The sequence below is a fragment of the Phycodurus eques genome, chromosome 2 (assembly GCF_024500275.1).
Source record: "Phycodurus eques isolate BA_2022a chromosome 2, UOR_Pequ_1.1, whole genome shotgun sequence".
NCBI classification, from domain to species: domain Eukaryota; kingdom Metazoa; phylum Chordata; class Actinopteri; order Syngnathiformes; family Syngnathidae; genus Phycodurus; species Phycodurus eques.
In genome coordinates, this window is record NC_084526.1 from 36,833,717 (window position 1) to 36,851,241 (window position 17,525).

The following is a 17,525-nucleotide window of genomic DNA, read 5'->3' on the forward strand; positions in this document are numbered from 1 at the left end:
TGTACATCACACGGTAACACCATGCACAAGGTTGCAATAGTATGTTTAAAAAAATGAAAATCTGACTCGACCCTGCATGCTGAATGCAAAAGGAAACACTATAGAGACATAAGTGCAAGCAACAGCAAAAATCAAACCATTGCTGAAGACTACTTACCGCCCCATGTTTTTCAATCCGGAAAGCACTTCTTTTTGACTTTTTCTCACTCATGGTCCAGATAGTGTTTAGTCCTGACCCTTGCGTGGACTCAACCACTTTTGTGGCCCCTGCCAACTCATCAACCAGCCTGTCACGATCATTTTGGAGGCTGGCCATGGATCTGGAGAATGCACAGAGCTGCCTGCTAAAGGTGTGTTTTTCCAGGAAAACAAGTTTTAGTTGTTTTTCCTTTTCTGACAAAGCTTTTGTTAGCTCACCCAACAACTTGTTCAGCTCTGCTTGAGTATCTTTGCTCTGCAAAGCTCTTAATTCATGAACAAGGATCTCCCGTTCTTTGGTAAACATGGCCACGTCAGATGTAGCATCCTGGAAACTGCGCTCAACTTTGTTTAGAGCTGCCTGAGTCTCTTTGAGTTCTTCATCATACCTGTTTCGCAAGACCTTAAAGTCTTCAATGAGCTGGTCACGGTCATTCTGCAAGGCCGCCATGGATTTACAAAGGGACTCATTTTGAGTCTTTATGGCTTTATTTTGCCCTTGGGCTTCCAACAACTGTTGCTCCATTTCCAGTAGGTCCTTTGCAAATTCTGTCACCCTTTGCTCAGCATTCTCTCGCTCAGTCCTCATTAGCGCTACCTCACATTCAAAGGCATCCAGTTCAGTATTGTATTTATCATCTGCATTAGCTAGTTTTTTGTCGGTTTCATTTTCAAGCAGCTCCATTTGTTTCTTTAAGTCATCAATTTGGGTTTTCCGAGAAATAAGTTTTTGCTGAAGATCAATACATTCAGCTACCTTAGCCGCCACAGTTTGTTGCAGATCAGCAATTACTTTGCCCTCATTTATGGCCTTCTGACTCACTATATCACTTTGTAATTTGGTCACCTGTCCTGTAAATTTAGCAATATCTGCCTTCAGAGTACAGCTACCCTCCATTTCTTTTTGGAGCTCTGACAGAGCCTCCGTGTGCTGTTTTTGAGCTGCAGTCTTTTGGTTTTCAAGATTTTTTATAACATCCTCCTGCTTTTTTAGCAAAACTTTCAACTGATTGTCTTTTAGGGATAAAACTTGATTTAAATCCTCTCTGTAACGAACAAGTTGGGCCCTGAGCATAGCGTTCTCTGAATTTAGGTCATCTATCTGATTTAATAATCTCCTAATTTGATGTTTAAGGCCTCTGTTTGGACCACCCTCGTTATCAGGAGAGTCCCCTTTACTTTTAAGGCCTAAATTACTCTTTGCCTCGGGTATTTTGTATTCTGACATCAGTCGCTCTTTTTCACTCTTTAAAGACACCAATGACTTCCAGACAACTTCCAACTTAGCTGCCAACTGCTCTTTTTCCTGGACTGATTTGTCCAAGCTAATTTGCAGACTTCTGACCTTGGCCTCAAGCTCTCTGAGCACTTTATCAGCCTTCTCCCTTTGGTATTGTAAAGATGTTAACCTATCCTCATAGACAGCTTCTTGGGAGTGACAATTAGCCTGAAGTTGCTCAAGATACCCTGAAATTTGGCCGTCCCTACAGGACAAAAGAGAGGAAATCTCGGCATCTTTGCTTTTAAGAAGGGTTTTCAATTGAAGGGAAATTCCCTTTTGGTTCTCACATTCAGCCTGCACCTTGTCATTTTCAGACCGCAAAAGAAGTAACTCAGAGTCCAAGTCAGCATTTATCTTATCTGTCAGGTTGGAATGAAGATGCAAATGGGAAATCTCTTCGTCTTTGTCAACAATTTGTATTTCCAGAGTATTTCTATCTTGTTCAACTCTTTTAATATGAGCAATGAGTTCATTTACCTGCAGAGTCAGAACTTCTACAGTCTCAGCAAGTTCCGTGTTGCTTGCATTCAGAACAAAGAGCTGCCTTTGTTGAGCAGCAGAGGCAACTGAATATTCGTTTAATGCCTTCTCCAGTCTAGACTTAATTATTTTGAGTTCATTTACTTCTTTATCACTCATTCGTATATCCTCCAGTAGTCTTTTGGTTGCAAAATCATGTTCGACGAGCTGGTTATCTTTGTCCTGCAAGGCCTTTTGGTACAAATCATTCCAAAGTTTTGTAGCTTTTGCCCCTTGAGGAGTGCATGATACAGCAGACAGCTTTGCTTCATTAGTCTGAAACGCTCGCTTTAGAGTATTCATCTTCAATTCTTGGGAGTCCATTTGTTGCTTTAGTTGAGTAACTTTCCGACTCTCATTATCATTAAAATTCTTTAGATCATCTATCTGTTTCTGCAACATAACTTCCTTAAATGAGATTAATTGTTTCTCAAGTGCAGGTTCCTTTAATTTGTTTTTCTCTCTGAGGGAATCTTCAGACCTAACATTTTCTAGAACTAGTTTAAGGTGGTCTCTTTCTGACTGAAGTTTTCCGATTTTCTGGTTTGTCTCCTCGATATGAGTCTTGCATGTGATCAAATTGGTTTCAACTTGCTTGTTTTGCTCTTCAACAACAGAGATCTTGTCAGAGCATTTATTTAAATCTTTTTTCAAGTTTTCACAAGTGAACTCTGAGGTTTTCAAAGAGCTCTCTAAATGCAATATGTGCTCTTGGTATTTAATGCAGTGTTGTTGCAATTGATTTATTTGTTGATGCTTTTCTTTTAGAAGCTCTTGCAGTTCTTTATTGATGTTTTTGGACCCCTCCTTGCCTCGCTGCACAGCCTTGTGCTTTTCCTCAAAGTCATGAACTAATCTAAGATGTCCATCCTCTTTTTCTTGCCGAACTGCTTCATTCAGCTCCTTGCTAGTTGCAAGCTGAGAAGACAGCTGGATGTTTTGGGCTTGCAAAACACTGATGGATTCAGAAAGGTCATCAATTCTTTTAGAATGTTTGAGGCTCACAGTTTCCAAGTACTCATTTTCATTTTTCACTTTGTCTGAAGTCTTTTGAACATTTTCAAGCTCTTCTCGCAGAAGACACTTCTCAACTTCTAAAATTCTAACCTCGTCATTGAGACTAGTGGTTTCTTGTGTGTGCCGATTCATAATGTCTTTAAGATCATTAATGGCATCATCTTTCATTTGCAGCTCCATTTCGTGACAATTGTGTATCTTTTCAATTCTTTCACAAAGAGATTTATTTTCTTTCTGCAAAATATTGCTTTCAAGTTGAGCACTAAATTCAGTCTTCTGGACCTCAATTTGGGAAGTCAGTGAATTATTCAAACATAGTGCCTCATCAAGTTTAAGCTGCATGCTATTTGTATAAGATTTTGATTCCATGTACTGTTTTTCTAATGAAAGACTAGCTTTAAGCTTCTCAGCCAGTTCTTTGTTTTCAACCTGCAAATCTGTAATCTTATTTTTGCAGGCCTCTGATGACGACTTCAGTTGTAGAATTTGGGCCTCACAGTGTTGATTTTTGTTAGTCAGCTCAAATATTGCCATCTCGTGAGCTTCATTGATCTGAAACAGTTCTTTTTTAATGTAGTCATTTTGTTGCTTCAGATCCTCAATTGTGTGTAGTTTTTCTTCTGAAAAAGTCTGCATTTTCTCTTCAAGTCTTTCATGTTTATCCTCCACCTGTCTTGTTTGGTCCTGCAGATGTTTCATCTCAGTCTCATATTTGTGCAATTTTCTGAGGGCTTCCTGTCTATCTCTTTTGGCTCCTTCCAAAAGTTGTCTCATCTTGTCCATTTCAGTGCCAACATTCTCATATGCTTTTAGAAGAGTCTCATAGTCTTGTTTAAGTTCTGTGTGCCTTGATTTCCAATTGGTCAGCTCCTCTGTCTGAATTTCTTTCAGAGACTCCAGCTGGCAGGAAAATGCTTGCTTCTGCTGGGTGGTGATATCTATGGTTTGCTTCAGGCTATCACATGCATCCGATAGATTACAGTTGTCATTAAGGATACGAGCAACTTCAGAGCTAAGCTTCTCTTTATCCGTGTTAAGACATTTCACATTGATTTCCAGGTCCATATTTTGTTGTTTCAGTCTTGAAAATGAGGATTCCAGAGCAAGACATTCAGCCTCTTTAGCGTTGATTTTTGCTGACAGATTTCCAACTTGCTCTTTCAATGAAGCATTTTCCTTCAAGAGTTCTTTCCTTGAAAGTAAAGCTGCTTGAAGTTTCTTGTTTAGAAGGGTCATTTTATTATGGTTATCCTGATCATTAACTTTGCCACAATCTTGAGATTTATGAAGATGGTCAATTTCTCTTTTCATCCTCGTAATGCAAATTTCATGGTTTGTACTTACCTGCTGTAACTTCAGTTGGAGTGCAGCAACGAGTTCATCCTTTTCTGATATCCCAGACTTATCATCTTTATGTTTATGAGTTGCTTCACTGTCTTCAGCACATCTGTAAGCAGTGCTTACCGCAGATTCATTTACGTGTTCTTGCTTGAAGGACCTTTCAGGTGTCTCTTCATGTATCAGCTCTATGACATGCTTGCACTGGTTTAGTTGTGTATGAAGCACAACTAACTCAGTCCTGAGTTCATCAACGATTCTCAAGGCATTTGGATTGTCTTGCTTTAACGATACCACATTTGTTTCTATTTCAGTAGAGTCCAACTGTACTTTTTCAAGCATCTTAGTCAAACTGTATTTTTTCTCGCACAGCCGTTGCTGTGCCTCTGACAATATTTTCTGGATACTTAACACTTGATCCAAAAGAGTCTTACTTTTTTCCATTAAGCCCTGATACTTTGCATCATTTGTTTTAAGCTGATCTTGCTTCTCCTGTTGGAACATAACTTCAACTTTAAACCTTTCTTGGTATTTCTCAACCATTTCTGTCTGTTCTTTTACTTCCCTTTGAGCTCTCTCCAAGTCACTTTCAACTACTTGGAGATTTGCGGCCAAAGTTTCTGCTTTTTTCTCCATTATGATGAAAGCCTTGTCTTTAATTTCCAATTGTGTGTGCAAATTTGACAGGGAATAGCACTCTCTCTCTCTCTCTGCCAGAGAACTCTTTAAATCTTGCAAAGTTTCATCCCTCTCCTGAACAAGCGGTCTTAAAGTTTTCAGTTCATCTAAATCAGACAATGAGGTCCTCTGGAGTCGCTCCACTTCCCCAAGATTCTCATTATATGTTAACTGGATGGCATTGAGCTCATTTGTCTGCTTAAAGTGTTGCTCCAAGAGTGCCTTATAGTCATTTTTTAGTTCACTTAATTCTTTGGTTAATTGTTCTTCATTTTCTTCAGTTTTCTTCAGAATCTCTTTTTGCGTTAGTTTTTGAAACGCGTCATCGACGCAAATTTTTTTCCCCCTTATTATCGACTGCAAAACCTTTTTTTCGGATTCCAATTGTTTTTCAGTTCGCATTTTATGATCATGAATCTCGCTTATTTTATCAAGGCATTCCTTTTCAAGGAGAGAAATCCTTTCTTCGTACACTTTTGCTGTGGACTGAGCTTGTGTTGGTTCCACTAGTTTGTCTTGTAAACATTCATTTTCTTTCAACAGATCCTTTCCAATAAGGAGAGAAGCTTTAACTTTTTTCTTCAGTATTTGTTTTTCTTGGGATATCCTTGCTATCTCACATTTTAGGTCATTGTTTTCTTTTAGCAGCTTAAGCTTTTCTGAAGTCTTGATATCATTCTCCCTTAGGGAACACAAACGACGTTCTTCTCGCTGCAGAGAAATCTCCTCATACTGCTTAGTAGATGTGTCGTAATCTTGTTGTATGACCGCTAGTTGTTTTGATAGATAGGCGTTTTCCTCACCAAGTTTCACTCTTTCATTTAAGGCAGACTGCATGACTTGGGAAATGGATGCATCCTTTTCTTTTAACTGCTGACTAAGCCCAACAAGTAATTCATTTTGCTGAATAATCTGAATGGTCATGGAGTTAATTTGATCATCTTTTGTCTGAATTTCACAATGTAAAGATGAGTGTTTGAGAGAAGCTTCTGTCACTTTTTCTGCCTCAATTGTCCACTGAGTTTGTAAATTCTCAATTCTCTCCAGTAAAACTGTAATTTCTTGACTTTTTTCAAAATTACTCTTCTTTTCTTTATCAAATGCATTTTGCATTTTTTTAAAATCTGCTTTAGTTTTATCACATTTATTTTTCAAAGCATCTACCTCAGAGTGATGACTTTCTTCAACTTGTTTTATCATTTGATGCAAATGTGATCTGTCCTGATGTAACGCAGCGACTGGCGACAAGACAGCGTCAGCACCACTGAATTTTACTACAAGTTGTTCTAATTCGTGTTCCATACCCTTAAGAGTCTGTTGCAAATTATTATTCTCATTATCCTTTTCCTTGACTAATGCCAGGATATTTTCAAGCTGTATCCTAGATGTTGATGCCTCGAACTCTTTTGCACAGAGCAGATCAGAATCTTTTTTAATAGAAGAGAATGCTTCAGCCAGTTTGTCTTGCAAACTGTCCAGGTCCTGTTTCAAAGCATTTACCTTAACATCTTTATATATAATTTCATTTTCAACATTACTCAATTGTTCAACAAGTAGCTTCTTATCCTGTTTCTCTCTATCTAGAACTAGCAGCCATTCTTTTTCAGTGTCTTGCAATATTTGCTCTATCTTATGAATCTTATCTGTTAATCGAGAAATTTCCTCATCTTGGGCACTAACCTTTGTTTGAAGACTCTCCTTGTCGTACAACAATTGCTGGATGGTTTCACTCATGCTGCTGGACTGCTGCTTCAACTGAACCTGGAGCTCCCCTTGGGATTCCCAAATTTGATGGTGCCGCCTCTCCAGCTCTTCCTTCTCTGCAAGGTGTTCTCTAATATCCTCAACTAAGCGTACATTTTCATTGTTGGCAGCTGTGAGAGACCTCTGGTGCTCCTCCTTTGACAAACTAATTGTTTCATTAAGTTTCTTATTTTGCAATTCTAGTTTCTGTATTTCAGAAATCAGGTGTGATTTATGTTTGGCTTGGGCTGTGTACTGATTGTTAATTGCATGTAGAGCCATTTCTCTCTGCTCCAGATTTTCTGTCAATGCAGTCATTTGCGCCACAACTTGAAGATGTTGAGCTTTTAGTCTTTCTATTTCAACTGTCAATACTGAGACCCTTGCTTGATTAGCGGCAACTGCTTTATCCTTTTCTTTTGACAGCTTGGAATTCAGGTTCTGTGTCTTTTCAAGTTTTTTTTGGATTGAAGACAGCTCATCTCTCAAAGTTTCTATTGTGGTCTTTGCTGTATCATGTTCATCTGATAGGGTCTTAAGAGTCAACACTTCATCAGTCCTTTGGGTCAGTTGTTTTCTCATATCCTGCAAATTCTCCAAATTAGCAGCATATTTTTCTTGCAGGTTAATGAAGGCACTGTGTGTTTCTTCAGCTGACTTTTTCTGGTTGGAATTGTCAGAGGACAACATCTGCATTTGACTCTGTAGCTGTGAAACTAACTCTGTGCTTTCCATGAACTGAGTTTTGAAGAGCATCAACTCATCGGCCGTTCTCTGTAAATCTTGAAGAGACTGTGATTGTTCCGTAAGACTATCCTCTCTTTCTTCCAACGCTTTTTTCAGATTTTGTGTTTCTAGTTTCTGAATTTTGAGGGTGTTTATCTTAAAAGCATCTTCTTCAAGGTGTAAAATCTGTTCTTTTAAGATCTCACACTCTTTTTCTTTGTCCTGAAGATTAATACTTAAATTTTCATTTACAAGTGAGACATTTCTTTGATCTTCAAGAATAAACTGCTCTTTTCTCTCCAATTTACTTTTTAATGTCGTTGACTCTGAAGTAAGACTTTGGACTCGATCCCTCAGTTTGCAGACAGTCTCTCCAAACTCTGTAACTTGAACCCTTAAACTAAACGTTTCATTATCTTTACATTTCAGCTGCTCCTCCTGCTCCAAAATCCTCCTATCAAGTTGTTTCAGGGAGTCATCTTTTCCTTGGAGGGTCAAATTAAGGTATTCCATCTCCGACTGTGCAGTTTTGAGTTGGAGTTCACTAACATTAACTGCTGTTTTTAGATGTGCAAGTTCTTCGTGTGCTTTGGAAAGTTCTAATAAAGATTTCTCAAGATCAGATTTCAATCTTGTATTCTGATCATTCAGTGCTTGATTGGAATCTTGTAAATCAATTGCCCTAGCGTTCATTAGATTCTTCTCTTGTGTTAGCTGACAATTTTCTAAAGTGAGCATCTCTATAGAACCCTTTAGGTTGGTAATTTTAAGCTCCATCTCTACTACACTCTCTTTCATGGCTAGAAGCTGACTCTCAAGTTTAATAATGGATTCATTCTGTTTATTTAGCTCTTCTTTTTGGTTTTCAAAATCACTTGTCATATCTTTTAACATGTGTTCCTTTTGTTCTAATTGTTGCTTTGTCGCTAAGCATTCTTGCCTGACTAACTCAACCTCACACTGCATCTGCGACACAAGGTCCTTCTGCAGCATGACTTCATTCTGATGAACAATACATTCATCTGACTTCTGTTGAAACATTGTGTCCTTCTCCCTTAGACCTGTCTTGAGGACAGATCCCTGTTCTTGAAACATAGCTATTGTGTGCTGCAATTCCATTTGTTGGGTCTGCTGGGCATCAAAGAGATAATTCTTTTCTAACAAAATTTCCTCTTTCTTAAGCAATGAGCGGTGTAGCTGACTAACTTGAATGTTTAAGTCATTAACTTCCTCTTGTAATTTTTGAAGCTGTTGTTGTCGTTCACTCAGTATTTTTGAAAGAGTAGTACATTCATTTGTTTTCTCAAGCAAGCATTCTTTGTCAGACATTTCCTTTTCCTGGAGGGCCTGCTTTGCATAATTAACTGAACCAATAAGCTCAGTTTTCTCATTTAGAAGATCATTAATCATCTTCTTATCATTTGAGATTTGTACCTCAAGTTCATGTTTCTGTTCTTGGAGCAGACTAATCTCAATGTTTAATTTAAAAGACAATGAAATGTTCTGTGCCAACTCTTTTTGTAGTCGTTCATTATCTTCTGTTAGACTGGTTATCTTCGTGCTAAAACTGGAGTTTTGCCCAAGAGTGACTTTGAGCTGTCTGTCTAGGTTTGAAACAATATCTGTTTTCTCATTAAACTCATTTTCTCTGGATTTCAAAATTGTATGAAGTTGTTTGTTTTCTTCCGCGATTGTATGCATGTCACTTTTAAGGGTCCTCAACTCTGTTTCCCTGGAGTCTGCTTCTGAATTGTTTTTTCTGGACTTTTCTTCCAGTTTATTGATTTCATTTTTTAGAGCTTTCACAGTCTGGTTTACATCATCAAGGTCATCTTTGTGTTTTTGGCACTGTTGTGCCATATTTTTCATCATCATTTCTCTTTCTTTGAGATCCTTGCAACCTTTTGAGAGTTCTGAATTAAGTGATTCAATGTCTACTTGGAGCTTAGATACAGAATTCTTAAGGGAAATAATTTCATTTTGCAAACTATGACACTTTTCCTGTTTTTCATTCAAAGCTGTATCCTTCTCCAACAACCCAGACTTCAGACTGCAGTCCTGTTCTTGAAGAAGAGATAAAGTTTCTTTAAGCTGCATTTGTTCATTTCTTTGCGCCTCTAATTCTGCTTGAAGATCAGAGGAAACCTGCTGTTTTTTCACTAAAATAAGGTGCAACTCATCTACCTTAGAAATGTAGCTCTGTAATTGCCCTTGCAGTTGCGTGATAGAGTCCTCCTTCTCCCTGAGTAACTGGTTGAGATTTCCACATTCATTCGTTTTGGCCAGAACAACCTCATTGTTTGAGAGTGTGCTTTGCTCAAGAACTCTGTTTAAATCATTAAGTTGTAAAATTAAGTCTTCATTATTTTTTTTTAATTCACAAATGATACTGTTGTTTTGTGAATGTTGTGATTCTAATGTGGATAATTTTGCATGTAAAGAATTACTTTCAACTTTGACTTCTGAAATGATCTTTACTCTTTCAGTGACTTCCATTTCAAGTCTTTTGTTTTCCTTAGTTAAGTTTTTGATTTGCCTCTTTAGACTGTTGTTAAGTTCAAGAGCAGATGTAACATTTTCATTAAGCTGCTTTCCATTCAGATTCTGTAGTTCAAGGTTTTCGGTGAGCTCTATAAACTTTTCTTGCAACAGCTGTTTCTCAGTCTCCGTGTGTTTTAACCAATCCTTCATTTTGGAGAGGTTTTCAATTTTGTCATCAAGTTCTTTGCACAATTTCTGATTTTCAGATTCCCTGACTTGCAATTCAGCATTATAGCTCTGTCTCTCATTCGCTGCCTGATTATCATTTGCCTTCAGTTGGTTTTCCAGTGATCCTATGATTTCCACGCATTTATCCATCTCTTGTTTAACATCGTCCTCACTTTGTGCTCGTTCCTTTAATTCTTTGGACAACAACTCAATGTCATGATTGTATTTTTCCACTTGGGATCGGAATTTGTTCTTTTCATCCTTCAAAGTTTTCAGTTCATTTTCATATTTCTCTTCCTTTTTTAAAGTCATTTTCTCATTGTTACTATTTATTTCCTTGAGCTGCAAAATGAGTTCATTGCACTCTTGTTGCCTTTGGATAGATAAGGTCAGCTGTTCCTTTAGCGAAGAGATGAGTGTTTCACATTCAGAAAGTTTAGTATGATGGCTCATAATCTGTTTCTCAGACTCTCTTTGGAGGTCCTGAATAGTTTTTTTATACTCTTTGGCCTGTTTTATTAGGTGGTCCATCTCAGCTACTTTAGACTTGCTTTCTTCTTTGGCCTTGTCTAACTCCATCTCAACATCCTTCAGATTCCCAACAAGCTCTGCGATTTTACTATTAAGGTCTTGCTGATCTGCAGTTTGTGAGTCTCTAATAATTTTGGCCTCTCGATCTGCCTTTGTCAGTGCATTTTCTACTTGAACTAAGTTTTCTTCTTTGAGTCGAAGCTCTTGTTTGAGAACTGTAACCTGTTCTGTATACTCCAACATGTTGCCATTGAGTGCTTTGTCTTTTTCCAACAGAATATCTTTCAGACTATCAATCTCCCGCTCGCAACGTTGAAGATCATGAATGAGTTGGGCTCTTTCTTCCAGGTGGGATGTGTTTAATTTGTCTAGTTCCTCATTCGTTTGGTCAAGCTCAGTTTGTAATGTGTCTATGGTGATGTCCTGCTTCTGAGTCTGCAAATAATCAGATAACAATAAAGGTTCAATTAAGATGGGATACTTTCTGTGTTCACCAATAAAAGCAAATTATGTACCTGCCAAATTTGTTAAATATATCTGGAAAGAGAGAGATTAGATTGAACCGCACCTTGTCTCTCAGCCCACTCAGCCTCTGTGTGAGGTCCGTGACTTCTGCTTTTAATTCAGAGCAGTGTTTCTCTGAGATACTGCTTTTGTTGGAAACATTCTCAAGCTGAGTGCAAAAAAATTAGACATATTAACAAATATCAAGCCATAAACACTAATAATGCCTAAAGCTGGGCATACATTTTTCCGTGTTAGATTAAAGGGGGATTTATTACAGAAAATTGACTTCTTGATTTGACACAAATAGTTGAATTTCTGGAGTGCCAGCCCATCCATCCAAGAGAACTAAAGAATTAATAAAAGTGAAGAACCAATTAAAACTTATCTACATGCTTGAAAATGTGTCTTGAGCCAGCCATTCTGAATTTCTATATCACTGTTATGTAACAGCGGGGTTAATTTACATAATTACCACGCCCCACACTTTTCTCCACCAATAACATGACCAGATAGGCTCCGAAAGAGCTGCCATTGTCAAGAGATGGCTGGAGTCCGGCCCTCCGACGACACAGAGGCACTAACAAGTCAAAGCCAAAAGGTAAGCAGAACTGCAGTGTAATCACAGATTTGCAAAAACTAACAGTATTACCAGTCTTCGCTTCTGATAACTTGCCCACACTCAAATTCTCGTCTAGATTTTCGATGTGGGAACTGGCGTTTATTTTTGATTAATATCTCATGCTCCGGAGGGATTCTAAGAGTCTCCAATAACACACAAAAAAATTCTATTCACTTTTTTTTTTTCATTATTACTGTCACTAGAGGAGGTCGCTAAATTGGCTACATTGAGTAGCAAAGCCCTCACTCCAGCCCCAGCTATCCTTTCAAGGAAAGCCATCAAATGAGTGATTTCAAACAGTGACAAATAGATGTTAAATATAATTGTTTATCCTTTGTTTAGTTGAATGGTAGAATGACAGAGACCTTTAATTTAGACACCTGGTAACTGATTTAAATTCTAAATCACACCATGTGACAGAAATTCAAAACTAACAACTTGCACACATTGGATGTTTGAGTTATTGCTGTTCTACTTAATTCCTGTAGAGGTCGGTAGCATTTACAAATTGTTACAAACTGCCAAAATAAAAAATTTGATGGACGACTCGGAATCGGGTTTGAAAAAGGTTTTATTCGCATACAGTGGGTATGGAAAGTATTCAGACCCCCTTAAAATTTTCACTCTTTGTTATATTGCAGCCATTTGCTAAAATAATTTAAGTACATTTTCCCCTCATTAATCTACACACAGCACCCCATATTGACAAAAAAAACTTAATTGTTGAAATTTTTGCAGATTTATGAAAAAAGAGAGAAAAAATATGAAAAAATATCACACAGCCATAAGTATTCAGACCCTTTGCTGTGACACTTATATTTAACTCAGGTGCTGTGAATTTCTTCTGATCATCCCTGAGATGGTTCTACATCTTAATTGGAGTCCAGCTGTGTTTGATTATACTGATTGGACTTGATCAGGAAAGCCACACACCTGTGGATATATACCTTACGGCTCACAGTGCATGTTAGTGCATGTCAGAGCAAATGAGAAATGAGGTCAAAGGAACTGCCTAAAGAGCTCAGAGACAGAATTGTAACAAGGCACAGATCTGGCTATGGTTACAAAAAAAATTCTGCTGCACTTAAGGTTCCCAAGACCACAGTGGCCTCCATAATCCTTAAATGGAAGAAATTTGGGATGACCACAACCCTTCCTAAAGCTGGCTGTCCGGCTAAACTGAGCAATCGGGAGAGAAGAGCCTTGGTGAGAGAGGTAACGAAGTACCCAAAGATCACTGTGGCTGAGCTCCAGAGATTCAGTCGGGAGATGGGAGAAAATCAACCATCACTGCAGCCCTCCACCAGTCAGGGCTTTATGGCAGAGTGGCCCGATGGAAGCCTCTCCTCAGTGCAAGACAACACATGAAAGCTCGCATGGAGTTTCTTAAAAAAAAATACCTGAAGGACTCCAATATGGTGAGAAATAAGATTCTCTGATCTGATGAGCGGTATGTGTGGAGAAAACCAGGAACTGCTCATCACCTGTCCAATACAGTGAAGCATGGTGGTGGCAGCATCATGCTGTGGAGGTGTTTTCTAACTGCAGGGACAGGACGACTAGTTGGAATCGAAGGAAATATTAATGCGGCCAAATACAGGGATATCCTGGACAAAAACCTTCTCCAGAGTGCTCAGGACCTCAGACTTGGCGAAAGGTTCACCTTGCAACAACACAATGACCCTAAGCACACAAATAAAGTAACGATGGAGTGGCTTCAGAACAACTTCGTGATTGTTCTTAAATTGCCCAGCCAGAGCCGTGACTTAAACCCAATTGAGGAGCTCTGGAGAGACCTGAAAATGGCTGTCCACCAACGTTCACCATCCAACCTATCAGAACTGGAGACGATCTGAAAGGAGGAATGTATTATGGCTGTATTAGCTCAAAAGGGTGCCTCTACTAAATACTGAGCAAAGGGTCTGAATACTTATGGCTGTGAGATATTTCAGTTTTTCTTTTTTAATAAATCTGCAAAAATGTCAACAATTCTGTTTTTTTCTGTAAATATGGGGTGCTGTGTGTACATTAATGAGGAAAAAAATGAATTTAAATGATTTTAGCAAATTTTAACAGAGTGGAAAATTTAAGGGGGTCTGAATACTTTCCGTAACCACTGTATGTATGCCCAGTTTCAGAGAGAAAAAAAAAAAAAAAAAAAAAAAAAAAAAGATAAAATCTTACAGTTTGCTCAGTCCAAAGGAGGTTGTCAGATATCTCTTTGTACTGAATCTCTTTTTCACTCAAGGATTCTTTTAGGCTGTTAATGAGCTGAAGTTTTTCTGATGTCTTGGCTAACGTGCTCTCCTTCTCAATGAGTGAGCTTTCCAGACATTCTTGTGTGTCACTGAGCCTAAAAACAACAAGCATAACAAGGAATATTAATCTTCCAAAAATGCAGCGTAAATACCAGCTTGCTTGTAAAACGGAAGATAACACACTGACCAACGTTTTAACGTCAAGTATTCCAAAACAGTAAGTATTACAGTTATTGCAGAGATTACAGTGAAAAGCATACATTATATCCTCACTGGAATAACCTACCCCTTAAGTTGTTCATTGAGACTGCTAACCAGCAGCTGATGTTTTTCTGCTTCCCTGCTCTGTTGACTACGCACACTGGCAAGCTGGAGCTGTAATTTATCGGACTCATTCTGGAAGGGCAGAAATATTAAATCAGTGCAGTCACTATTTCAATAATTTAATAAGTCCTGGAGATGTAATTACCACTGCACACAGATGAACTACAGAAGATCATAAAAACAACTGTCCAGTCTTAATTACTTATACTGTCACGTTTTGGAAAAAACGTCTGTAGACTATTATCAGATACATTCACATCCAAAAGTATTGGAACGGCAAGGTCAATTCCTTTGTTTTTGTTGTGTACTGAAGACATTTGGGTTTCGGATCAAAAGATAAATATGAGACAAAAGTTCAGAATTCCAGCTTTTATTTCATGTTATTTACATCTAAATGTGTTAAACAACTCCGCACGGAGCACCTTTTGTTTGAAAGAACCCATTTTTCAAGTGAGCAAAAGTATTGGAACAGAAAAAGATAAAATTAAAGTGAATAACATTTAATATTTGGTGGGAGAACCCTTACTTGCAATAACTGCATAAAGCCTGTGACTCATTGGCTTCACCAGACTTGCATTTTTCATTTGGAATGCTTTTCCAGGCCCTTACTGCAGCCTCTTTTAGTTCTTGTTTGTTTCTGGGGGTTTCTACATTTAGTGTCTTCTTCAGGAGGTAAAACGCATGCTCTATTGGGTTAAGGTCCGGTGATTGACTTTGCCAATGCAACAAAAGACTTCATCGGGGGGAAAAGTAGAAGGTCTTAGATTGGCCGTGTGTTTTGGGTCATTTCTTGTTGCATGATGAAGCTTCTCCCGATTAGTTTGGATGCATATTTCTGTAAATTGCCAGACAAAATGGTTTTGCAGACTTCAAAATTCATTCTGCTGCTACCATCATGAGTTACATCATCAATAGACTAGTGAGCCCAATGTTTGTGCACTAGCTCTGATCAATTTTTCCATCTTCTCTCAGCTTCAAAATGGTTTGCTTTTCTCCCATAGACAGCTCTCTGGTCTTAATGTTTGCTTAAAAGCAAATGGCAGTTTTCACACGTGAAACCCAAAGCCAAAAATAAGTATTAATGTTAAAGCAATCAATCTAAAAGACAACAACTGAGCAACTAAAAACACCCATCAGTCACATGTACCAATACCTTTGTTCACTTGAAAAGTGGGTGGCTTCAAACAAAAGGTGCTCTGTCCCGAGTTGTTTAACACATCTAGATGTAAATACCATGAAATAAAAGCTGGAATTCTGAACTTATTCATCTTTTGATCTGAAACCTAAATGTCTTCAGTATACAGCAAAAACAAAGGAATAGACCTTGCCGTTCCAATACCTTTGGAAGGGACTATATACATTTTCGCCATTCATTTGTCATGTTCACTAGTAGAGTCGTGGTGACCAGTGATTCTGAGACTGAACATCAGACGATCTTATAACATTGTTCACAAAAAAAGTAATGTAATGCTCATGGTTAAACACGCACATCACACTATTAGCAGTCACCGCCAGTTACTCTCCAGCGCACACATAGTGTACATAATCGACCTAACACACCTGAAGGACCCAGTGTGGCTGCTCATCTTCATCTACATCAAACGTCACCTGTGTTGGAAGGGTTTGTTTCAATACCCCATTCTTCAGGGGCTGAGACATGCAAATGACTCAGCATTTAACTCATCAGTGGGTAAGGGTTCATACTGTTAGTGTGTGACGTGCTCTTGGGGGGGGGGGGGCGTCTTTCAGACTTTAGTTGGCAGTCAGGTGTGGTTGAAGAATGAAGTTACCTGTAAGGTCTCGATGCGTGCCTGCAGCTGCAGACGATCTTCTAGATCTTGACAGCGCTCTTCAAGGCTCATTATCTGCTCTTGCAATTGATTTCTTTCCAGCTCCAGTTCCTCCACGACAGATCGCAAACCGTCTTGAATTAGTAGGAAGAAAAAAAGGCAAAAAGAAATTTCTCTGACATCAGTATATTGACTCATGCTCGTCTGCAGGGGATAGACAAAATCTTACAATCCCCAATTCCACTGAAGATGGGACATGGAGTGGGTACGGAAACTATTCAGACCCCCTTAAATGTTTCACTCTTTGTTATATTGCAGCCATTTGCTAAAATCATTTAAGTTTTTTTTCCTCCCCTCTTTAATGAACACACAGCACCCCATACTAACAGAAAAAAACGGAATTGTTGAAGTTTTTGCAGATTTATTAAAAAAGAAAAACTTAAATATCACACAGCCATAAGTATTAAGGCCCTTTGATCAGTATTTAGTAGAAGAACCCTTTTGAGCTAATACAGCCATGAGTCTTTTTGGGAATGATGCAACAGGTTTTTCACACCTGGATTTGGGGATCCTCTGCCATTCCTCCTTGCAAATCCTCTCCAGTTCTGTCAGGTTGGATGTTGAACATTGGTGGAGAGACATTTTCAGGTCTCTCCAGAGATGCTCAATTGGGTTTAAGTCAGGGCTCTGGCTGGGCCATTCAACAACAGTCATGGAGTTGTTCTGAAGCCACTCCGTTATTTTAGTTGTGTGCTTCGGGTCATTGTCTTGTTGGAAGGTGAACCTTCGTCCCAGTCTGAGGACCTGAGCACTCTGGAGAAGGTTTTTTGTCCAGGATATCCATGTACTTGCCCGGATTCATCTTTCCTTCGATTGCAACCAGGCGTCCTGTCCCTGAAGCTGAAAAACACCCCCACAGCATGATGCTGCCACCACCATGCTTCACTGTTGGGACTTGGGGTTTTCTCCAGACATACCACTTAGAATTAAGGCCAAAAAGTTCTGTCTTGGTCTCATCAGACCAGAGAATCTTATTTCTCACCATCTTGGGAGTCCTTCAGGTGTATTTATTTTATTATTATTATTTTTTTTTTGCAAACTCCATGCAGGGTTTTATATGTCTGGCACTGAGGAGAGGCTTCTGTCACTCTGCCATAAAGCTCTGACTGGTGGAGGGCTGCTGTGATGGTTGAATTTCTCCCATCTCCTGACTGCATCTCTGGAGCTCAGCCACAGTGATTTTTGAGTTCTTCTTTACCTCACCCACAGTGATCTTTGGGTTCTTC

The 17,525-nt window shown here is 38.7% G+C and overlaps 1 protein-coding gene across 5 annotated transcripts in view; it reads right to left on the reverse strand.

Annotated features, from left to right (window-relative positions):
- LOC133399203 (golgin subfamily B member 1-like) overlaps nt 1–17,525 on the reverse strand; it is a 98,167-nt gene that overhangs the window by 19,186 nt on the left and 61,456 nt on the right. For 3 of the 5 annotated variants that reach the window (XM_061670535.1, XM_061670533.1, XM_061670536.1), the window contains 5 exons: nt 16,240–16,373; nt 14,412–14,521; nt 14,052–14,220; nt 11,310–11,414; nt 158–11,176 (listed from right to left, as the gene is read on the reverse strand). In XM_061670535.1, coding sequence (XP_061526519.1) covers nt 158–11,176; nt 11,310–11,414; nt 14,052–14,220; nt 14,412–14,521; nt 16,240–16,373 — 11,537 coding nt within the window. Of the gene's footprint in view, nt 1–157; nt 11,177–11,309; nt 11,415–14,051; nt 14,221–14,411; nt 14,522–16,239; nt 16,374–17,525 lie in introns of those variants that run through there. The other 2 variants (XM_061670538.1, XM_061670537.1) reach the window with 2 other exon arrangements.